The 25561-nt window shown below is 43.4% G+C and overlaps 1 protein-coding gene across 1 annotated transcript in view; it reads right to left on the bottom strand.

Annotated features, from left to right (window-relative positions):
- The window catches only part of AK5 (adenylate kinase 5), a 156044-nt gene that overhangs the window by 78109 nt on the left and 52374 nt on the right, over positions 1–25561 (bottom strand). Inside the window, exon 7 of the mRNA XM_030571961.1 lies at positions 2180–2270. Coding sequence (XP_030427821.1) covers positions 2180–2270 — 91 coding nt within the window. The remainder of the gene's footprint in view (positions 1–2179; positions 2271–25561) is intronic.

Here is a 25561-nt window from a genome sequence, read left to right on the forward strand (position 1 = left end):
CAATTTTATTTACTTTTGTGCTAAACTTTGTATCTTTAACACAGAGGGCAACATTTATGCTATCTTGTAAATTGAGAGTTCACTCTTAGTAAAGATTTGGCTCAGATTTTGACACCTCTTTTGTCGTTATGAAGCTGAATTACACAGAACTGTTAGTGAAAAACTATTATCGAGGTATAACTCATGGGCGGATACGTATAACAGATGTCTGGATCCTAGCACAGAAATGTACCCCAGTGTTAATTTATTATGTTCATTTATATCAAGTCAAATTATGCTGATCTGTCTAAATTTAGCTGCTGTTAATTTGCCATTGAAAGGTAGCCGAATCACACTGATGCAAGTTAATTAAGCAGCTGTTTGGACACTTTGTATTTCAGTAACGTAGAGTTAATATAGTCTCACACAAATGTAAATTTTTTTTTTATTTGCAGTCCATAAGCCTCAAATATCCTTACACAATATATCTTTTTAAGAACAACGGTATTTTTTTTTCTACATTTGACATTGTAATAAAAATAATTTAAAAAAATGCTGTGAAACCTAGGTTTGTCCATATAGTTAAAAAAATTAGGTTTAACACAGTCAAATTGTCCTTTTAGTTTATTAAACTCTCTGAAGAATGGTCTAACTCAGTTAATAAGTCTTACATTTCAGCATTCTAAATACTTAGAAAACCATTTTTCCAGGGAAAGATAATTAAAAAAAAAAAGATAACTGATTGGTATTAGAATAACAGTTCCGTTTTGCTCTCAGTAAGATGTTTCTAATACAAAATTTATTGCAATCTTTAGTGGTGGAATTTCATGACAGGTTGTTGCTTTTGGCAACAGTCTTAATATATCTCAAGGAACCACAATGAAAAAGAATATCATCTACGAGCACACTGAATAGCTTTCTTTCTCTAAATATTTGTTGCACATGGATCTTGTAAGAGTAGTTCAAGGTATGGCATATCAAATATGATGATGTGAAGCCATTAATGTGTTCAGAAAATAATGTCTGTTAGTCACTATGAACCAAATTACATCTGCAATTATGCTAACAGTTTAAAGATAAAATGAACTGTGGCTAAAGACCTTTACAAACATTATTGAAACAAGCAAAGAGCCTTTAATTGCCTGCTATTTTATTAATCCTCACACGCTTTCTGAAAAAGGGAGGTACCCAACTGACCGTATCCTCTTTGGTCTGATGCCCATGTTTGATATGGAGAAAAGGCTAATTACAGAAGTGATAGCTCTTAGCCTGGAGACTGGATTACAGCACTTTTGAACCTTATCCTGAAGGAGGACAAAGGCAGGTACAAGGTTCCTGTTCACATGAAAATTCACTCTAAGGCCTGGTCTACACTAGGGGGAAGGGTCAATGTAAGATATGCAAATTCAGCTATGGGAATAGCATAGCTGAAGTCGACGTATCTTATTTTGACTTCCCGCACTGTGAGGACAGGAGGTATCAATGGCCGTGGCTCCCCTCATTGACTCCGCTACCGCCACTCGCTCCAGTGGAGTTCTGGAGTCGATGGGAGCGCGTTCGGGGATCGATATATGACGTCTAGATAAGACGTGCTATATCAATCCCCGATAAATCAATCACTACCCGCGGATCCGGCAGGTCGTCTGGACATACCCTAACACAGAAGGGCTGACGGGGGAAAATCCTCCAACATGTGTCGTGGAGCTCATTAACAGCTAATGTGGGTTTTGGAGGAGTAGCAGATGTTGCCTGCTGCTTCTCTTGCAATGGGTTTTTGGCTATGTGGGTCTATGCGATCTGTACAGCCACCGAATGCAACCTGTTCTGTAGGTGACACACACAATTTGTGCATTTCTGTGGCCCCCCCTGAGATCTCATATCCAAGCCCCCCTGATTCTGTCAGTTCTCCAAATATTTGCCCATTCAAACAGTGAAACATACCATTTCCTTCCCAGACCTGAACAAGAGCTCTTTGTGGCTTGAAAGTTTGTCTCTTTCACCAACAGAAGTTGGTCCAATAAAAGATATCACCTCAGCCACCTTCTGTAGCTGAGAGCATTAGCAATTTCGAGGGGGTGGGGAAGAAGTCAAGAGTTTGTTTCAGTGTTTTCATCAATATTTGATGGATATGAAAAACAGACATCACTGCTACATTTGATGTTGAAAGTAAACAGTTTCTTATGCTTGTACAGTAACTCACCTGCCTCTGCCTCTTTGGGAGAAAATAGCTTATTGTCAAGTGCCATGCGTATGTCATAGAAAACTTCCTCTTCGTCCCTGTCCGCATCAAACTGTTGGAAAGAAAGAAGGCAGTCAGACACTTCTGGACAGGATGAATTATTTAGATGAATGCTATTATATAATATGCAGTCCAATCCTAAACCATTAAAGTCAATGGGAATTTTTCAATTTCCTTCCATGGGCTTTGAATCAAACCCTTAGCTATGATTCATTCAATTGCCAACTAGTCCATTTTTCACAGACTGCAGTTAAAAAGCAGTTGAGTTGTTTTAAAAGACTGACATTTCCAAGGTAGAGCTTCAGAAAACAATACTAGTAATACATAGCACTATATTTGACACTTTTTCTGCCATCCAAAGTATCTATGTGGAGACTGTGAAACTACAGATCACATGAATAGTTCTTATCACCTGATTTTTAGGGGGACACTGTAACAAAATTAATTTAATTTGTAAGTCAAAATCGTTGAGCTACTTCTGAATTGTGGCTCAAACTAATCTTTTTAATATGTGAGCCGTTCTTTCAGAACTTCAGGGAGTTACTGGAAAAATGAAATACTTTTGAAAACTCACCTGTAATAAGTGGAGGAAGAAAAGGTTTCCTTTGTGTATTGCTATCTGATATCTGTACTATCCTGATTAACATAAGTTTACAAAATCACATGGGAGTAGACGTCCCTTTAAAATTGTGCAATAGCTTCTTGAGTTTGAACTTTTTCCCCTCTCTCATTTAGAAAATTCTTTGTCCAAAGTTTGACTTCTGTTTTCCCACATCCTAGTCTCTCTCTCATCTGTTTCATGAGCTCTCTGTCCCAATCCATCATTTTACACTGTTTTCCCCTGTTTCTGATATTTATCACTGCACCATTCAACTAGATCATTTTTATTTATTGTTCCTACTTAATAAATTATGAATGCCTGCTTGAAGATGGCTCATGTTTTTCTTTTATTGATTTGAATATGTTGCCAGCTGATTACCTTCAGCGTTCTTCATGTTAATTGAACATGGAAATAAAGGAAAAAATGTACATTTGGGTACATTAAGCTGCCTTTTCTCCTCAACTGAAGACAGGTATGTTTCCAAGAGAAAACTAAACACTCAGCGTAGACTTAGGGTTAAATCCATCCCCCACCGCTGATCCACCACAAATCATTCTAAGTTTCTGTTAAACCAAACAAGCTTTCAGTTGTCCTTATACATGACCAAAATAAAAACCAGGTTCCAGATTATGAACTGATCTGTTCTGAGTGTTTATATACATCTTGAGCTCTTTTCTTGTCTATGAGGCTTGGAGCAATTTTAATCATAAGCCAGCTTCTTGGCACAATTTTCCATATTATGGGGCCATTTTTAGAATAATGTGCCTTGTGATGCAGAATGAGCCTAAGGGTCAAATAGCTGTCCACTGATGAATGTGAGTTCATGAGCTTTGATGGGCTTGTCCTCTCAAGTTTGAAACTCTGCTGAACAGCATGCTCCAACTCTATAGCCAATGTCTGTTTGTCTTGTTTTGTTTGGGGATCCAGAAGCATGAGATTTCTTAGAGAGATTATCAGAGGGGTAGCCGTGTTAGTCTGGATCTGTAAAAGCAGCAAAGAGTCCTGCGGCACCTTATAGACTAACAGACGTTTTGGAGCATGAGCTTTCGTGGGTGAATGCCCACTTCGTCAGATGCATGTAGTGGAAATCTCCAGGGGCAGGTATATATATGCAGGCAAGCTAGAGAATCTCTTAGAGAGATTATGACACAAATGACTTAGCATTAGTGATGCAAACAGCAATAGGACATTTTGTTAAAAAGAATTAATCTTATTTCTAGACCTTGTGCTAGTACTGTAATTTATTACACTCTGTGTGAGAGAAGCCTGGCTGCTGCTGCAAAGGTGCAAACCTTTTTACAGCCTAGTCTAAATGCTGGTTAGAGCTGGGCTGCAGAAAGCTGGCACTGGTAGAAGTTTAGTTGTTCTTCCAATACTTATCATGTATATTGGTTAAGACTACAGCGTGACACCCAAGGATTTATACAGGAAGCTTTTAAAGCCTTTAGCTAGCCTCTACTTCTAGAAAATCAGTGTCACCCTGTTTATTAGCCCTCATGGTCCTTCATGACAACTTGTATAGGACTCGCACTATACAAACTGTTTTGTATTTGTTGTTTGTGGAATTTCCTTTCAGTACCTAATAGTGGATTTAGAGGCAAAAAAGAATCCAAAGGAAGAATCTCTGATGGCCATTCATCATAATAGTTATCAACAGACAGAGACAGAATTTGTGCCTTGGAGACCCAGAGAAATAGTCCTGAAAATGGAGAAAGAATAGGAAATTCTGGAGAAAGAACAAGTCTAACAAATGAGATTCTGAGAACAGAGAGAAACAGGGCATACAGGAGGAAGGCATCTAAAAACTTGAAGAACCAGTGCCAATAAACCAAATCCTACATAGCCACCTGGGTGTCTTCAGCATGCCTATTCCTATTCAGTCCTATTCCTTTTAGTTTCTCCCTCTAAGGCCTCACAGAACGATGACCACTTTTCTTCTAATCCTGTCTTGACTAGGATTTAAAGATTTGACTAAAACTCTAGTCAAGACAAGGAAGTTGTACTTCCTCATGCTAAACTGGTCAAGTCAAAGCCTTAGGCACCCCGCCCCCGCCCTTAGGTTTTAACTTCACCAGTTTAGCATGAGTTAAAGAATACGCCTTCCTTGTCTACACTAGACTTTTAGAAGGTGTTAGTTAGATTAAGCAAGCTAACATGATCTATATCTATGATCCTTTACAGCCTAGTCGAGACAAGGCCCTAGTGCCTGAAGGTTGGATGTGAAGGTTTGTCTAAAATGTTCCCCGTGTGGAGATACTCTTAAGCCCAACTGCTCCTGGAATTCAAGATAAGGTTGGTGACAAAGAGCACAATTTTCCCTCTGTGGCTGATAAGGTGTTTGTGCTCCTTTAATAATTTTTAATCACTTACATAGGGCATTATATTTTCATAGGGCTTTACAAACACAAACTAAGTCTGCATCTACACTTGGCGCTGAGGGTGCAATTCCTACCTCAAATAGATGTACTCAGACTAGTTCCCATTGAACTAGTGTGTGTAAAATAGAAGTGTAGCTGGGGTGGCATGGATAGGGGTGGGCAGTGAGGCAGGCTAGCTGTCCCAATTACAGTTTTGTACTCAGGGTGGCTGGCCTATGCTGCCATTCATTACTGACCAGGCCATAGCAGCTACGCTATTTGTGAACACTAGCTCGATGACAGCTAGCAGAAGTATATCTCCTCAAGCCAGGAAATCATACTCCAAGTGTAGACATAGCCTAAGCTTCACAACATCGTTGTGAAAGTAGACAACTTAATTATTATCCCCTTTTTATAGATACAAAACCTAAGGCACATTGAAGTTAAATGATTTGTTCAAGACTGCACAGTGAGCCAGTGGCAAAGCCAGAATTAAAACTCAAGTTCTTGGCTTCTAGCTCCATTCTCAGACCACTAGACAATACTACCTTCATGATTCTTTCTTTCACAAGTGGGCCGTACCCCACTTACCCATGCCTTTGACTTCTGGATTGGTTACTGCAGTGCACTTTACATGGGACTGAAGCTGAACACTGCTCAGAAGCTACCTCTGGGACATAATATGCCTGTCCATCTTTTTTAGACAGAATCATTCACAGGGAACATATCACCTCAGTTCTTCAGGAGTTGCACTAGCTTCCTATTGACCTTTGGGTGAAATTCAAATTGATTTGGATTTAAAGAGCTATGTATTTGGATCCTGACTATCTCAGAGATTGCCTCTTTCCCTGTACACCGTGACAACAACTGAGGCAAGTGTGGTCTTCAGCCTTAAATTTAACAGTCTGTATAGTGGTGGCAGTGCAGTGTCCATGGAGAGTCCTTGACTTTGGAATTTAATAATCTAGCAGTGGTTGAGTGACCTTTAAAATGAATCCCTTCACTCAGGCCTTTTTCTAAGGCAGAATGGTGGACTTTTATATCTTGGGGGGATGTCTGTTATATGTTGTTTCATAGCAAAAAATAGTATATTTTGTTAGACTTCGTACATGCTACTTGAGACATTGTAGGGGACACATTTTATACATCAAAAATAAATACTTATGGCACATAAATCGGTGAATTGCTGTCAGATAGTCTAATTGCTATCAACCTGGGCGGTGTCACGTTTGAACTGATGAAAGGCTCTGTATCCCAGTATTAGCAATCTCTTAAGTAACCCAGTTTGCCGTGGAAAATTGCTAGATCTTTTTGAAACATTCTAAAGGTTTCCCAGAACTCAAAACATAGCTGCATTCTCTAATTCCAGGGACACAAGATGTGTCTTTGCATTCTGAAAAATCTAAGTTGTACAGTGAAATCCTCTTATTGCAAACCAAAGAAAATCAATTATTTGAACACTTGCACTTAATTCAGTTTCTCCCTTATGTTATGGGACTTGTAATGCCCTGAGCTGTGGGAAGGAAGATAATTTTGATGGGGAAAATATTTTTGAAAGAAACAGAGATGTAGTGTTGTACTTCAGCGAATTATTACACATTTTTAAATGGCAATTCTTTGATAACTACCAGATACTTGAATAGAACACAGGGGTGCTCAACTGACCCTATTCAGTTTTAAACAATAGCAAAACCCTTATGATTAAATATTTTTGACATTTGATCTCTAAATTTGTTGGATTTTTCTACCTATTGAAAATAGAATTGCTAATCACAGTAAGAACAAAAGTCTCTACTATGTGTGCAATCCAGTTCTCACTTTATGGAAGAGAATTTCAGAGCCCAAACAGAACAGGAGTACCTGTGGAACCTTAGAGACTAACACATTAATTTGAGCATAAGCTTTTGTGGGCTGCAGCCCCACTTCATCAGATGCATGTAGTAGAAAATACAGTAGGAAGATATATATATACACACAGAGAACATGAAACAATGAGTGTTACTATACACACTATAAGGAGAGTGATCAGTTAAGGTGAGCTATTATCAGCAGGACAGAAAAAGAACTGTTTGTAGTGGTAATGAAAATGGCCCATTTCCAGCAATTGGCAAGGAGATGTAAGGAACTGTGGGGCGGAGCAGGGATAAGCATGGGGAAATAGTTTTACTTTGTGTAATGGCCCATCCACTCCCAGTCTTTATTCAAGCCTAGCTTGATGAAGTCCAATTTGCAAATTAATTCCAATTCAGCAGTCTCTCATTTAAGTCTGTTTTTGAAGTTTTTTTGTTGTAATATTGTGACTTTTAGGTCTGTAATCAAGTGGCCAGGGAGATTGAAGTGTTCTCCAATTGGTTTTTGAATGTTATAATTCTTGATGTCTGATTTATGTCCATTTATTCTTTTATGTAGAGACTGTCCGGTTTGGTCAATGTACATGGCAGAGGGACATTTCTGGCACATGATGGCATATATCACATTGGTAGATGTGCAGGTGAACGAGCCCCTGATGGCGTGGCTGATGTGATTAGGTCCTATGATGGTATCTCCTGAATAGATATGTGGACAGAGTTGGCAACAGGCTTTGTTGCAAAGACAGATTCCTGGGTTAGTGTTTTTGTTGTGTGGTGTGTGATTGCTGGTGAGTATTTGCTTCAGGTCTGGGGGCTTGTCTACATCAGAAAGTTGCAGCGCTGGTGAGGGAGTTACAGCGCTGCAACTTTGAAGGTGTACACATCTGCAGGGCATCACCAGCGCTGCAACTCCCTGTTTGCAGCGCTGGCCGTACTCCCGTTTTGTCTCGGGTGTAGAGGATCCAGCGCTGGTGATCCAGCGCTGGTAATCCAATGTAGACACTTACCAGCGCTTTTCTTGACCTCCGTGGAAGGAGGAAGCCTCTGGTAATCAAGCTGGTCTCCTTTCCCGGTTTGCTCTCTCGTTCCCGGAACCCCGAGCAAGCAGGTCTCCTTCCCTGCGGTTTGCAGGGTGGCTCCGGGAACGTGAGAGCAAACCGCGGCAAAGCTAGTCTCCTTTCCCGGTTTGCTCTCTCGTTCCCCGAACCGCCGAGCAAGCGGTTCTCCTTCCCTGCGGTTTGCAGGGTGGCTCCGGGAACGCGAGAGCAAACCGCGGGGAAGCTGGTCTCCTTTCCCGGTTTGCTCTCTCGTTCCCGGAGCCACCCTGCAAACCGCAGGGAAGGAGAACCGCTTGCTCGGCGGTTCGGGGAACGAGAGAGCAAACCGGGAAAGGAGACCAGCTTTGCCGCGGTTTGCTCTCGCGTTCCCGGAGCCACCCTGCAAACCGCAGGGAAGGAGACCTGCTTTCTCGGGGTTCCGGGAACGAGAGAGCAAACCGCGGCGAAGCTGGTCTCCTTCCCCGGCTTGCTCTCTCGTTCCCGGAACCCCGAGCAAGCAGGTCTCCTTCCCTGCGGTTTGCAGGGTGGCTCCGGGAACGCGAGAGCAAACCGCGGCAAAGCTGGTCTCCTTTCCCGGTTTGCTCTCTCGTTCCCCGAACCGCCGAGCAAGCGGTTCTCCTTCCCTGCGGTTTGCAGGGTGGCTCCGGGAACGCGAGAGCAAACCGCGGGGAAGCTGGTCTCCTTTCCCGGTTTGCTCTCGCGTTCCCGGAACCCCCCTTGAAGCCGCCCAACAGCGCTGCAGTGTGGCCAGATCTAACACCACTTGCAGCGCTGGTTGCTGTAAGTGTGGCCACTCTGCAGCGCTGGCCCTATACAGCTGTACTAATACAGCTGTAACAACCAGCGCTGCAAAATTTTAGATGTAGACATGGCCTGGGAGTTGTCTATAAGCAAGGATACAGACTAACACGGCTGCTACTCAGAGCCCAAACAGGATCTCTAAAAGGGTTGATTACTTGTATGTGCTGCTAAGTTCTCTCCCAACCTCCTTTGGTGGATGCAAAATATCCATAGTCAAAGCATATACATTTATTTAAAATATATTTATTCCATAGACAATAAATTTGCCCAAAAGCAGAGCACTAAAGTGAAGTTCTACTTTGAATAATTCCTGTATAAAAATGGCACCTTTTTACTCAAGAGATCTGCGTTCAGAATCACATCTGCTTAATTTTGGCACTGACCCTGCCATAAGCAATGTGTGAGGGCACCCATATGCCTGCACAGTGCTCCATTGACTTTACTGGGGCTCCATAAGGGTGCATCGGTGTGCCCAACTGGAACTTACTGCAGGGTCAAAGACTATGTGATTAAATACTTTGTAATTGCTTTTTGCTCTTTTTATCCATGGGGGAAAAATACAATTGAGAGAGAGAGAGAGAGATGGATGCTGTTCCTTTTTGTCTGTTGTCAACAGAACTGCATGCTAAATTTTAACCAGCCACACCTGTACAATTCCCATTGAATTAGGTTGCACAGATGTGGCTGATGACAAAATCTGATTTATGCAACCGTTATCATGGATAATGATGCATGAAAAGGAAAGTAGCTAGCTTGATGCTCCCAAGTGCTTGTCTATCCTACAGGCCCTACAGCAGCACAACTATGGTGCTGTTGCACTATAACATAGTTGTTTCCTACAGTGACAGAAAGTTTTTTTTCCAGTTGCTGTAGGTAATCCACTTCTTCAGATGGTGGAAGCACTGCTCCGTCGACCTACCCACCTCTTATATGGGTGTTACGTTGGCATAGCTAGGGTGCTTAGGGGTGTAGAGGTGTATACCTAAATTTTAATTGTAGACTAGGCCTAAGTTTTAGTTTTCAGGGATGGCAGTGAGGAAAAAACATATTTTTACTTGTAAACTGAGCACATTTGATCCGGAAGCCACTCAGAGAAAAGAACTATAAGACCCCACAATGCCATTGTTAAAAATACATTTCAAATTTGTACTTTAAGAAAAATATGCATCCTGTGAGCAGAATAGTTTGACAGTGTTTCCCAAACGTGGGATGCCGCTTGAATAGGGAAAAGCCCCTGGCAGGCTGGGCCAGTTTGTTTACCTGCCGCGTCCGCAGGTCCAGCCAATCACGGCTCCCACTCACTGCGGTTCACTGCTCCAAGCCAATGGGAGCTGCTGGAAGTGGTGGGCTGAGGGACATACTGGCCGCCACTTCCAGCAACTCCCATTGGCCTGGAGCAGTGAACTGTGGCCAATGGGAGTCGCGATCGGCCAGACCTGTGGATGCAGCAGGTAAACAAACTGGCCTGGCCCGCCAGGGGCTTTCCCTACACAAGCGGCATCCCAAGTTTATGAAACACTAGTTTAAGACATCACAATCATTATAATTCAGTAATGACGCTTATAATTTGTAAATTGTATTTTCCTTGGGGTCTTGATTTGAGCTCTGTGTAGCTTGAAAGCTTGTCTCTTCCACTAGCAGATGTTGGTCCAATAAAAGATATTATCTCATCCACCTTGTCACTCTAAAATACATAGTTGGCTTTTGTGGGGGGGTTGGTTGTGGTATTCAGTTCTTGCATATCTTCTACTGGTGTGGTCCAACAATCATAACAAGCTTTCAAAAGCAGGACATCCTACTCTTGGGCTAATTTCCTCATCAACTTTCAACTGAGGAAAAACTGCCATATAATTAATACCACTTGGAAGATTTGCAGAGCAGGAATCAGAAAGCATGGTAGCAAGTAGTAGAATATATTCTGGTTATTTAGACATTTTCAATTACTGACATAGTCAAAAAGTTAACATATTAAAAATTCTCCTTCTAATCAGGTTTTCCTTTGACAACATAAGAGGGAGAAATAAAAGTACTAATTTCAAAAGTGAAGAAAGCTACAAAAAGCATAGAAGATGAAATAGCAATATGTCCTTCAGCTTCAAAGTTTTTGTGTCTCATTCTGGAAAACAAGTTTCCGCACACATATTTTAATCACTTTTAAATACATAATATGTTGTTTGGGATGCTAACCAGAAAAACTAGGCAATTCAGAGGGTATCCGTATCCTGGCCACACTTAGCCTAGACACTGTATCACATATGCATTCTTCTGAGTATTCCACCAGAAAGCAGAAACCTAGACTAAGAGATATAGGGTCCTATAAGCAAAAGGTGAGGGGACTGAGAGATGGACTTCATTATAAGGAGGACAGGAAGGATTATATGGGGCCTTAGAAGGTAAAGGAGGAGAAAAATGTCAGAGTTGACTGTCAATCTTAATTCTCTCCCTTAAGAAGACACACAAAGACAAAACTGTCTGAGACTCAGAATTATCTTTTGTGTTGATTTTTTTTTAATCCAGCACCAAATTATTAGTTAAACCAACGTGTTTAACATGCATCCTTAATGCTGCACATGGGAAAAACCAATATTATCTGGAAAAGTTCTTTTGAAAATAAAATGCAGGTGGGGGGTGTGAGGAAATAATCTGGAACTGTAATGCAAGCAGTGACTGCTTAGGTGCTGAACAGTGCTCCATTTGCATGGCTTCTCCCTCTATCACTGAAGAAAGTTTTGGAGCTTTTATAGTACCTATTCTGTGATTCCTCTGTTTAGTTAATGAATTCATTGATGTTTCCACTGCTGCCGCCTCCTCTTCAAACAAAGTTATATATAATATAATGTTGTATAAAGTTCAACGCAGAAATACTAGCCAAGGAAATGTCTTCATTTAAGGGCTGATGCTGCCAACCTTTGTAGTGGCATAATCTAGCTGTTACTGCTCATTTCTGCTCCCAACGGAGTTAGAGGGACTCGTGCCATTGACTTTGGTAGGAGCAAGTGTAACCCATGCCTGCTTGGTGTGGCACTCTGTCCCCCTGTAGTGACAGCTAGACCATCTAGCAATTGATGAGCCTGCTACATCCTTGGCTAACAGAGATGTGTCTTTTAGATCATGCAGTAGAGAGAGGCTCATGTCTTACGCTCCAGAAGTCCCTGGTTTGATCCCAAACAACAACCGGGATCTGTTGGCATTACACAAGAGCAGTCTCTAAACTCCTCAGAGCTTTTTTTCAGTTTGGTTTGCAGATATTTGGACTTTGTTGTTGACATCAATATTTAGGAGAGAAATAAGCTAGTAAGATCCTTTTTAGTATTTTCTTTTTGGTAGTACTGGAGAAATAGTAAATGGCATTATAATGTATCTGCTGGAAAATTTATGCTATATACTGTGTATCCTGTTGGCTGATTTGATTGTGGTCCAGGATTATATATTAAAAGTCAGCATACCAGATTTTTGATAAATTGGTGAATGATATTCTGAGGTCCTGTCTGCATGTCATAAGTAATCTTTCTAGGGAAAGCAGTTGTGCTGCTAGTCATCAGATGCTCAATGAGCGTTTTAAAATATGTTCTCAGAGAATCCTGTTCCAAAGAAATGTTTTCATAAAGTTATATGCCACTTCAAAGAAATTGTCTGTGCTTCTAAATAAGTGGGGTTAGGTGGCCAGTAATAATAAATGGAAGTTTGGTAGCGTCCTGACTTAAAATAGGAATAGAAAGAGAATATAGTGTAGAGATCCAGGATTCTTTCCTCTTTAGCTAGGTGAAAACAAATATATCAAGGAAATTGCATGGTTGTCTATGCTTTTGTTTGAAGGCAAAGTCATCCACTCTCACTGCTCCCTACAGGCTGATTTACAAAGTGAAACTGATGGTCTGTCTCAATGCAGGCAGTTTATCTATGATGACAGCCATGAAACTGGGAGATAATTTTTTCCCCCCAAAATCAGTGTACAAAAGAAGAATACAAAGGAGTTCGAGTACAGCAGACTTCAGGTCAGTGCAAGGCATAACAAGCTTGTGCGACAAAGGATACTTAATACTGCCCAGAGATCCTACTAGATATACAGAAATGAAAATAAATCAATAAATGAAACATCAAGGAAAGAGATGTAGTTGAATAAGTATTTGTAATTGCTGAAATCATGATATCATCTAATCTGGAACATGACTGATGGGTATGAAGAGAAAAAGCTGTGGCCCAGTTCACTGATATATGGCAATCTTCCCATCCATCTGAAAGTCTAATCGGATTACAGAGATTGGATAATGAATGCTCTAATTGTTCATTTGGTAAGTAAGGCAAAGGCTGCAACAACAGTTATAATGCATAGATGAGTGTTCTTTCTGTCAGTTCCTGAAACAAACATATGGCATATGGAGAAACAACATGACTAGCATTTATGAACGCTGTACAGAAATGCAAGCAAAAGGAACCTGTTGGAAAATAATGTTAATTATATTCTCTAATTAAAAGATCCACTGTTCAAAATCGCATCAGAATGGTTTCTGTATTCTAGTAAAACATCAAATCCCCTATAGGTATTTCCTTCAGTCAACAGACTCTGTAGTACTAAGTCTGTCTTGAGTATCAGAATCTAGGTATCTGCATATATTTACAGAATAGTGGGGGGTTTGTATGGAGAATACTAACTTTTGCTGATTCTAATGTTGAAGAGGAAGTGAAAATTGAGCTTTCTTATACCACCTTAATTTTGGGAAGCTGCATTGTACAGATGTTGTTGTTCTAGGGAAAGAAAAATGATTTTTAAAAATCAAGTTGTTACAAAATCTACAGGGACATACAGGTGACTTGTAAAGATAAGGTACCAAATTCTAGAACCCTTACATCTCAACAGCCCTCCATTTCCATGTTGTGGTACAGGCAAAGCAAGGTACACTGAAAAGCATATGTAGTGGAAATACAGGTAAATGCTTCATTAGTAATAATCTGGAAGTGACATATACTGCAGTCATTGACAAAGTGGAAAAACCACCATAAGGCAGATGGTTTTTACTAAGGAAGGGAACAGGTTTGCCTACTCCACCCCTCACCCCAAGTCCAAAAAACAGCAGCTGTGTGGACTCTGTTATTATTTCTTTGTCCCCTCCACAATTTAAAAGCCTAATAAACATCCAGATTTTAAAGTCACACTGCATTACAATCCCCTTATATCCTGGCATTTGTCAGTTTTGAAGCTATTTGGCACATAATGCTCCAAGATAATAAATATAAAGAAACAAATTGCTTAATTTAAAGGTGCAGAATCTTCTTGGTCAATAAATAGAATTATAAAGTGGAACATAAACTGATTACACAATTAGTTTTAAGAGAAAACTTGACAAATATTTAGGATTTTATGATAGGGATGATTGTGGGTGGGGGCAGAGCCCCCCTTGGCGCGTTCCTTTATATTCATGTTTTATGTTCCTAAAAATCTAATGCTTTAGGGTTTCAGACAATCAACTGCAGGGGCCAGAAAGGGATTCCCTTTGCCCAGCTCCCAAGCATTCTGTTTTGGTTTGTTTTTTTTACTTTTTGTTGGCGTGGAGAGGGTGGTCTCCTTTCTCTGAAGCATCAGAGATTGCCACAGCTGGAGATGGATGTGATGAAAGTGGAAATTTTCTGTAACATTTTTGTGAACAATATTCATGTCAGTCGCCACATTTGGCCTGCATGAACTGTCTTAACCTTTGCTAATCTAAGGACTTCCCAACGCTGTATTCCAGTTGACTATTAAAACCTACTCTGTTTTGAAAAGGATACATGCTATAGCTGCAAATATTGACTGACATGCATTGATCCCTGAAGGTGTGAAAAGTCTCTGAATAGGCATCTATCTCAGCTGGACTCTGTTCAGAGCTCACAATAAGAGACAAGATATGTTGGAGTCTGAAGGCCTCCGTCTCATAGGTGTTATGGTCTACGTGGCTCACCCTTGTGGAAAAATGTGACCCGTTGTGGGTATGGCATGCTAAAAGGATTACTCTTGGGGAGTGTTTAAAGACTGGGGCATAGCACACGGCCTGTAAATCTGTGACTACGGGATACTGGATGGGGTGGGCTGGTGCTCTGAGGCAGTACTGAGAATTCTCTCACTCAGGTAGGTGCTTGGCAGGCTGGCTCATGCTCCCATGCTCAGGGTCATAATGATTACCATATGTGGGGTCCAGAAGGAATTTTCCCCCAGGCCAGATTGGCAGTAACCTCGTGGGTTTTTTTGTTTGTTTTTGTTTTTTGCTTTGCTCTGATGTGTGGGCATGAGTTACTTGCTAGGCTTATCTGAGTTGTCATTTTTCTTTGATTCCTGTCAGTCAGCTCAGCAGCGACAAAGGGGCTGAATGAAGGCTTTCCACCACTTTCTGTCTTGTACCAGCTTCATTCATCTTTATACTTTTTTGGTTCTATGTCATGTACAGAATTTAGTTTTTAAACTAAACAGTCAAATTAAAAAGCCACAAGCCTCCCCGTAACATTAGAGGGATTTAAATTAGGCCCTTACAAAAAGTTAATAGGTGCTTATAAATTAAACTGTCACCAACAGGGCCGTGAATGGTCAAACCTAGTGGTTAAAATGAGAGTTTGGCCTACCAGTTAGAGCTGGGTCCAGGGAGGGGAAGAATCCAGGAACAAGCTGAGGGTCAGTACTGGAGAGACAGAAGCCAAAGGCTAACCAGACATGGAGCTGAGGATTGAAGCCGCAAATGAGAAGCTGTAGGGGAACAGGCGCTCAAGCTAGAGCTGGCAGTAGGTGGAGCAGGAGGAGGTTTGGAAACAAGGCCAGAAAAGGACAGGAACTGGGCAGAAGCAGGGACTGGAAACAGGCTGGGCAAGAACTGAAAACAGGAGTAGCACAAGCTCAGCTGTGGGTGTGGTGTGCATTCAACAGCTACAAAACTGCTGTGTGAGTTAGGCTTACAAGCCTGCCTGCTAAAGCAGCAGCTAGCTGGCCAACCTCCTCCTGGCCCTGGCTAAAATGGCCATCTATAAAACCAGGGAGAGGAGGCTGACCGATGGAGACTCTTGTGACTGAGGGGCCTATTTCCGATCCTGTGTCAGCTCACGCATCTGGGCAGAGATCCTCTGGGTGGCGTTTGCTGGCTCCCTTGACACCTTTGAGGAGCAGTGGGTGCTTTCTGGGGTTCTCTGCTCAGTGTCCGTCTGGTTCCCTTCATTTGGCCCTCTGACCTCACTTCTGTCCTTGTTATCTCATTAGTTGTCCCCTGGAATCACTTGGCTTCCACGTCCTGTGGACAGGGGCAGCTCCAGGCCCCAGCACGCCAAGCATGTGCTTGGGGCGGCATGCCGTGGGAGGCACTCTGCCGGTCGCTGGGAAGGCGGCAGGCGGCTCCGGTGGACCTCTCGCAGGCATGCCTGTGGAAGGTCTGCTGGTCCAGCGGCTCCGGTGGACCTCCCGCAGGCGTGCCTGCGGAGGGTCCGCTGGTCCAGCGGCTCTGGTGGACCTCCCACAGGCGTGCCTGCGGGAGGTCCACCAAAGCCGTGGGACCAGCGGACCACAGGACCAGCGGATCCTCCACAGGCACGCCTGCGGGAGGTCCACTGGAGCAGCTTGCCGCCCTCTTGGCGACCTGCAGAGCGCCCCCCGTGGCATGCCGCCCTGCTTGGGGTGGCAAAATGTCTAGAGCCACCTTTGTCTGTGGATCCTCCCCTTAGGCAGGGGGGAGGTCCTTTAGTAGTGGTTGGGCTTCCTGGATCCCAACAGGAAAGCAGCAGCCAGTGAGCTGCTGTGGCTACTTTGTCAGTTACAAGGCAGTACAGCCTGGCTCAATGGTTGCCTAGCAGCAAATCAAGTCATGGAGCAGGCCAGCAGCTGGTCTAGTTGATCTGGCCCCTAATAGCACTTCCCCCCATTTCGGGGCTGCGTCCTAGGAACTCTGGGGCCAGGTTTCTCTGGGTAGGCCCAGTGGAAGGCACACAGGAAGTCCAGGATGTGGACGTGTTCCATAGGTTTCCATGAGCCCTCCTCCAGGCTGTATCCCTCTTAGTAAGTCAGATATGGGAGTCTTCCCCAGACTCAGCAGGAGTCTAGAATCTGCTGGACCATGTATTCCTCTTGACCCGGATTATTGATGGAAGAGGTGGAGTAGTGCAGTGTGGGAAGGGATTCTCGAAAAAAGGTTTCAACAGAAAGCCATGGAACACGGGGTGAATCTTAAGGAATTCTGGCAGCTGCAATCGAAAAATTACAGGATTAAGTTTCAGAGGGATAGCCGTGTTAGTCTGGATCTGTAAAAGCAGCAAAGAATCCTGTGGCACCTTATAAACTAACAGACATTTTGGAGCATGAGCTTTCGTGGGTGAATACCCACTTCATCAGATGCATGTAGTGGAAATTTCCAGGGGCAGGTATATATATGCAAGCAAGTTAGAGATAATGAGGTTAGTTCAATCAGGGAGGATGAGGCCCTGTTCTAGCAGTTGAGGTGTGAAAACCAAGGGAGGAGAAACTGGTTCTGTAGTTGGCAAGCCATTCACAGTCTTTGTTTAATCCTGAGCTGATGGTGTCAAATTTGCAGATGAACTGAAGCTCAGCAGTTTCTCTTTGAAGTCTGGTCCTGAAGTTTTTTTGCTGCAGGATGGCCACCTTAAGTTCTGCTATAGTATGGCCAGGGAGGTTGAAGTGTTCTCCTACAGGTTTTTGTATATTGCCATTCCTAATATCTGATTTGTGTCCGTTTATCCTTTTCCATAGAGACTGTCCAGTTTGGCCGATGTACATAGCAGAGGGCCATTGCTGCATATGATGGGATATATTACATTGGTGGACGTGCAGGTGAATGAACCGGTTATGGTGTGGCTGATCTGGTTAGGTCCTGTGATGGTGTCGCTGGTGTAGATATGTGGGCAGAGTTGGCATCGAGGTTTGTTGCATGGATTGGTTCCTGAGCTAGAGTTACTATGGTGTGGTGTGCAGTTACTGGTGAGAATATGTTTCAGTTTGGCAGATTGCCTGTGGGCGAAGACTGGCCTGCCACCCGAGGCTTGTGAAAGTGTGGGATCGTTGTGCAGGATGGGTTGTAGATCCCTGATGATGCGTTGGAGGGGTTTTAGCTGGGGACTGTATGTGATGGCCAGTGGAGTCCTGTTAGTTTCTTTCTTGGGTTTGTCTTGCAGTAGGAGGCTTCTGGGTACACGTCTGGCTCTGTTGATCTGTTTCCTTATTTCCTCGTGCGGATATTGCAGTTTTGAGAATGCTTGGTGGAGATTTTGTAGGTGTTGGTCTCTGTCTGAGGGGTTAAGTTGTTCCATGATTGCAAATGGCCTTAAATATTTGTGGTGCAGCTTTGCAGACAGACTGGTGGATCACAGGTTTTGGGCAGACAGCCAAACCTTATCACCTACTATGAGGTTGGGGGTCGGCTGATGGTGTTGGTTGGTGTGGGGCCTGTATGCTATCTTAGCCTCTTCTAACTGGTGCCTGAGTTCTTCATGTACTTGCGCGTAGTGAGGTTCGCAACAGTGGGCACTGGCAAGATGAAGGGAATTTCAGGGTGTTACTAAGGGTGGAACCCATAATTCATGAAGAAAGTTGTCTGCTGGGTCACAGCATGTGTGGAGTTGTAGGTGAATTTGGTGTGGGTAATCATTGCTAGCCAATAATGCTGATAATAATTTAGCAAGCCATGTATGTACTGCTCCAGGACTCTCTCCTTGACTGTTGGAACTAAGATGTTAAGCAGTTGAAGTGCAAGGTTTGATGCCTCTGAGATGCAGAAATTCCTGCCAAAAGCGGGACACAAATTAGGACCCCCCAGTCACATACTATGCTTGCGGGCAACCCATGAAGGTGAAAGATGTTGTCTTCAAACAGTGGGGAGGCTGCAACATGGTATAAAATACACCATCTTTATCAGAAAATCATCTACCACTAGAACTGTAGTGGACACTTGGGAGGGCGATAGTTCCATGATGAAATCCATTGATACGATGGCTCAAGACTGAGGTGGAGTGGGCAAGGGCTGAAGGAGACTGAACAGTTTTGCATGGGGGGGGCGGGGTTTGGTCCAGGCACAGAGGTCACAGGACCAAACATAAGTTGCTGCTGAAGGGTGGAGGGCCAGCCACTAGAAACTCCTCAACACCAGGGCCTGGGTCTTGAATAATCAAAGTAACATGCTAGAGGAGCATCGTGGCAGATTCATAGGACTTAGAGCCTCAGGAGGCCATTGGGTACAGAATTCTATTGCAACAGGTGAGGCAGTCTGGGCACTGGCACTGTCTAGGGCTTGGTGGTTCTGAATTGTGAAGGGATGTTGGTCAGAAGGGAACATATGGAAGGTAGAAGGTCACGGACATTGGTAACCAAAATGAAATTTTGTCAATTTGAGGATCCTGGATGGAGCCTTTCATCAGGTTCACAATATAACGTATCTGCCCTCCCATTCCTGGTCCCAGGTGCAGTAGGTCACCATGAAGTCAAATCATGTAGATAAGAGGGACCAACAGTCACTGTTGTCACTGATTTAGATGCTGAGCTGTCTTCAGGAATTCCAGGTTCTTGTAGTTGGTAAGGACTTGGATTGGGAACCTGTCACTTTCCAGGAAGTGCTGCCATTCCTTGAAGGCTGCTTTGATGGCCAGTAGCTCTTTGTCAAGGATGTGATAGTTTTGCTCCGCTGAGGTGAACTTGAGCAAGTAAAAGTGCAAGGGTAATGCTGACCATTGGAGGCTGCCATTTGGGAGAGAACTGCTCCCAATGAAAAGTTTGAGGCATCTGCTTCTACTGTAAATGGCTGGCCTGGGTCAGGGTAAACTAAAATGGGGGCTGTTATGAATTATTCCTTTAGGCAGAAGAGGAAGAAAAGGAATGCTTCCCACTGTCCATTTTTCAGCTGCATGGGAGTCAGAATGTGGCTCCTCTTGACAAACCTACCTACTGTGCACCCCCTTCTAATGCACCTGAAGCACAATCTGGCCTATGATTAGCAGAGTAGATATCATAGAATCATAGGACTGGAAGGGACCTCGAGAGGTCAGCTAGTCCAGTCCCCTGCACTCATGGCAGGAATAGGTATTACTAGACCATCCCTGACAGGTGTTTGTCTAACCTACTCTTAAAAATCTCCAATGATGGAGATTCCACAACCTCCCTAGGTAATTTATTCCAGTGCTAACCACCCTGACAGGAAGTTTTTCCTAATGTCCAACCTAAACCTTCCCTTGCTGCAATTTAAGCCCATTACTTCTTGTCCTTCCTCAGAGGTTAAGAAGAACAATTCTTCTCCCTCCTCCTTGTAACAACCTTTTATGTACTTGAAAACTGTTATCATGTCCCCTCTCCATCTTCTCTTTTCCAGACTAAAGAAACCCATTTTTTTCAGTCTTCAAGTCCTTCTAGACCTTTAATCATTTTGTTGCTCTTCTCTGGATTTTCTCCAATTTGTCCACATCTTTCCTGAAATGTGGTGCCCAGAACTGGGCGCAATACTCCAGTTGAGGCCTAATCAATGTTGCTTACAACACTCCTACTAATACATCCCAGAATGATGTTTGCTTTTTTTGCAACAGCTTTACACTGTTGACTCATATTTAGCTTGTGATCCACTACGACCCCCAGGTCCCTTTCCGCTGTACTCCTTTCTAGGAAGTCATTTCCCATTTGTATTTGTGCAACTGTTTGTTCCTTCCTAAATGGAGTACTTTGCATTTGTCCTTATTGAATTTCATCCTATCTACTTCAGACCATTTCTCCAGTTTGTCCAGACTGTTTTGAATTTTAATCCTATCCTCCAAAGCACTTGCAACCCCTCCCAGCTTGGTATCGTCTGCAAATTTTATAAGTGAACGCTTTATACCATTACCTAAATCATAGCAGGGTTGTATGGAATAACAACTTTGATAGATACGAATGGGAAGGAATCACCCCTTACACTTTGATTATGATAAGCAGCATCCTGAAGCTTCACACACCAATGGTTTTTAACTGTCAACAAGCTTCATAAAAATGTATGTGCTTAATGCTTTATGGGAGGAAGATAACTGATGGGGAAGATACCATACAATTATTAAACTTGGTAGGATGGAATATTGATGGACTCAGGGAGAGCTTGAACTGGGAATGGTGGGGGGAAGGGAGAATTGATGCTTGATGGCATGGCAGGAGAAGGCCTAATGTATTTGTGTTGAGCTAACTGATGGGTTTGCAGGGGGGCTGGTGAAATTGGGAAGGGTATATAGCTGTATAGAGGTTTTGAAATATATTCAAATTTAATGTAGATTTTGTAACTCTAAGATGCAAAGCCCATGTTTGATAAGGCATTTGGGGAGAATTAAGATAGCTATAGAGAGATCTTAGTTTTTATCTAGAAAGAATATAGGGGATGGGAGGTTCTGAATTATAGTATATGGTTGACCAGTGATTGTTATGTGGTGAAGGGGTGAGGATTAATGAATTGTTTTGGCTTTGTAATTATTTTGTATTTTTAATTAATACCAAAGGTGTCTACAGTTTCATATAGGCATTCTTTTATGTTGTATATACATCCAAACATATTTTCCCCCTTTCTTCGATCCCTCTCCCCATCAATTTTTAACACAGTAAGTATCAAAGCATTACAAAAGTTTTAGGCTCTCTTTCCATGCTGGCTAACCCTGCAGTAGATATACTGTTCTACTCTCTCCCACAAGCTGTCTCTCCCACAACCAGAATTGAATTAGACAGTATAGGCAGGTTTGTTAGAGACAATATTGTCTCAGACAAAACAACAACAACAAACCCCCCCAAAATGACATAACAGTAGCCTGTTTGCTCATTTTGGACATGACCTACCAACTGACTTAGTAATTCTAGTGACTTTTCAGTATTCTAAGCATAGCCAGTGGCTTCCATATACAAACTCTCCCAGGACTGTACAGCTTACATCTGTTGTAAACATGCACAGGAAAAAGTGAGAGTGCTTCATAGGATGCACGTGGGATGTACTCATCTTGCAGAAGATATAGGAAAGCTTACCCTATCAAATAGTTTTGGGAACGAATTTAGAACAAGAAGGCATTTCACCACTTACACAAACATTGGATATGCTATTCTATCTTGAAATGACAACACACAGCACCAATGTGTCATGTTTTTATATTCCACACTGGCAGAGTAATTTTCAGTCCCTATTCTCCATTTCTGGAGACAAGCTACACTGAACAGAAGTAGTACAGTGGTGGCTGACAGCAGGACAGATTGCTATTGGAGCACTAGCATGGCAAATTGAATTACAGTCTGGGTTCAAGCTTGGCTCATAACACTTTAGGAAAATGTCACACTTTAGGGAGAGATGATCTGAGAGTCTCATCTCCAGTTGTGCTTACTCTAAAAATGGGGTTTATTATTATTTTTTAGTGCATCTAAAAATGGAGGGAGGGAATGTACCGGCTAGAGTCATGCATGGAGTGGCTAGATGCTGTTCAAACATCCTCTACCTGTATCTCTACCAGTGCACTCTGTCTTAACTTCAATACCCTTTGCTATTACAGTGCCAGAGCTGACATGATGCTGCAAATTATGAACCAATAGTATAAAATGTAGTATTCTGAGACACAGTCAAAGGCAACTAAAGTGCAGAACTGTGCAAAACATTCATGTGAAACCTACTCAAGTATGTCCTGGGTTGGTGGCTAGTTCCATTTAACCACCTCAGCTCATGAAAGATCCAAAATCACAAACCTCTTCCCCCAATTGCATTTCCTCACTCCCCACAGCAACATTTCTCCTTCCTCGGCAAGCCCTGGGACTCCTCCTCCATTTTTGCCTCTGATGTATTTGCGGGCTCAGTGACTTCCTCATTCTTCAGGGGTCATTGGGTGGTTGCTCTCTGCCAGCAGGCTCTTTAGGAGTTACCAAGTACAGGATGATAACTAGTTCATAGAGTGTCCTTTGCTTATTTCCTTCATGCTGTACAGTGAGTAGGAACATGCTATAAGGTGGATAGAAAGCTGGCTAGATTGTCAGGCTCAACGGGCAGTGGTCAATGGCTCAATGTCTAGCTGGCAGCCAGTATCAAGCGGCGTGCCCCAGGGGTCGATCCTGGGGCCGATTTTGTTCAACATTTTTGTTAATGATCTGGATGATGGGATGAATTGCATCCTTACCAAGTTTGCAGATGACACTAAGCTGCAGGGAGAGGTAGATAAGCTAGAGGGTAGGGATAGGGTTCAGAGTGACGTAGACAAATTGGAGGATTGGGCCAAAAGAAATTTGATGAGGTTCAGCAAGGACAAGTGCAGAGTCCTGCACTTAGGAAGGAAGAATCCCATGCACTGCTACAGGCTGAGGACCAACTGGCTAAGCAGCAGTTCTGCAGAAAAGGACCTGGGGATTACAGTGGACGAGAAGCTGGATATAAGTCAGCAGTGTGCTCTTGTTACCAAGAAGGCCAATGGCATATTGGGCTGTATTAGTAGGAGAATTGCCAGCAGATCTAGGAAGTAATTATTCCCCTCTATTCAGCACTGGTGAGGCCACACCTGGAGTATTGCATCCAGTGTTGGGGCCCCCCCACTACAGAAGGGATGTAGGCAAACTGGAGAGAGTCCAACAGAAAGCAATGAAAATGATTAGGGGACTGGGGCACATGCCTTATGAGGAGAGGCTGAGGGAACTTAGGTTATTTAGTCTGCAGAAGAGAAGAGTGAGGGGGGATTTCACAGCAGCAGGGCCAGCTCCAGGCACCAACTAAAGAAGCATGTGCTTGGGGCGGCCTATACCAAGTGGCGGCCCTCCGGACACTATTGGGGCAGCACATCCGGATCTTCGGCGGCAATTCGGTGGCGGGTCCCTCAGTCCCTATCGGAGCGAAGGACCTGCCGCCGAATTGCCGCTGAAGAGTGGAGCAGCGTGATTGCACTGCTGCGGCTTGCTTTTTTACCCTGAATAGCAGCGTTCAACTACCTGAAGAGGGGTTCCAAAGAGAATGGAGCTAGGCTGTTCTCAGTGGTGGCAGATGATAGAACAAGAAACAATGGTCTCAAGTTGCAGTGGGGGAGGTCTAGATTGGATCTTAGGAAATGCTATTTCACTAGGAGGGTGGTGAAGCACTGGAATGGGTTACCTAGGGAGGTGGTGGAATCTTCATCATTAGAGGTTTTTAAGGTCCGGCTTGACAAAGCCCTGGCTGGGATGATTTAGTTGGTTTTTGTCCTGCTTTGAGCAGGGGATTGGTCTAGATGACCTCCTAAGGTCTCTTTCAACCCTAATATTCTATGTCTATGCTCCCATTCTCACAGCAGCCAGCTTGTTGAAAGAGATCAGTGCACTTAACACCTCATAACCTCTACCAGATGCCCTAGAGGTATTACCCAAAGGGGGGAGGCCCAAAAGCTAGAGTAAGACATTAGCCAGAATTTTGTTTCCTTATGACTTTCTAAAATAACAGCAAGTTTTTCACCTTTACTTCCATATTTGCAGAAGCATTAGAGCTCCAGGGTCATCCTTCTTTAACAACAACAACAAAAGGTTTCCTAGAATTATTTGTCACAGCATCTATCTTAATGGCAGATTTCCAAAATGAGTGAGAAATATATAGGAACGTCAGCCTTAGTCAATCTGTAAGGAATGTCTACACTAGCATATTTGTCGGTAAAACTTCTGTCTGTCAGGGGTCTGAAAAAACCACAAAAGTGCTGGCGTCGACAGCGCTATTTCAGCTGGAGACGCTTTCCTGCCAATATAGCTAATATAGCTACTGCCGCTATTTGGGGTGATTTAATTATGCCGAGAGGAGAGCACTCTCCCGATGGCATAGAGCCGGGGTGGGCAAACTACGGCCCGAGGGAACCGCAGCCAACGGCAGCTTCAAGGGAGGTACCCGCAGGCCAGGGCAGTGCCCACTGCCCCTCCCTCCCCCAGAGCCTACAGGGATGTGGTACCATCCGCTTCTGGGAGCGGTGCAGGGTCAAAAAATCGGGACAGGAGGTGGGGGGTAATAGGTGCCTATGTGAGAAAAAGACCTAAAAATCAGGACTGTCCCTATAAAATCAGAACATCTGGTCACCCTAGCCCTGTTGCGCACTGCTGCCACCCTGGAGCACTTAAGGTAAGCAGCGCCAGGCTGGAGCCTGCATCCTGAACCCCTCCTTCGCCCTGCACCCCAACCTCCTGCCCTGAGCCCCCTCCTGCACTCCACACCCCCTCCTGCACCCCAACCCCTTGCCCTGAGCACCTTCCTGCACACCGCACCCCCTCCCACACCCTACACTCCCTCCCGCACCCCAACCCTATGTCCCAGTCCTACATTCATGGCCCTGCAAGCAATTTCCCCACCCAGATGTGGCCCTTGTGCCAAAAAGTTTGCCTACCCCAGCATAGAACGACTATATGGGAGACCTTACAGAGGCACAGAATAAACATCCCTAGGTAAATTATCCCAATGGTTAATAACCCTCACTGTTAAAAATGTACACATTATTCCTAGTCTGAATGTGCCTAGCTTCAGCTTTCGACTATTTGATTTCATTAAGTCTTTTTCTCCTAGATTAAAGAGTCATCTATTATCAGAAATCTCTTCCCCATGTATACATTTGTAGCTAGTGATCAAGTCACTTCTCAGCCTTCTCTTGGATAAATTAAATAGATTGAGCTTCTTTGGTTGCTCACTGTAAGGCTTGTTTTTCAGACCTCAAATAATTTGTTAGCTCTTTTTTTAACCCTTTGAATTTTTCAACAT

Source organism: Gopherus evgoodei, chromosome 8 (genome assembly GCF_007399415.2).
Source record: "Gopherus evgoodei ecotype Sinaloan lineage chromosome 8, rGopEvg1_v1.p, whole genome shotgun sequence".
In the NCBI taxonomy this organism is placed as follows: Eukaryota; Metazoa; Chordata; order Testudines; family Testudinidae; genus Gopherus; species Gopherus evgoodei.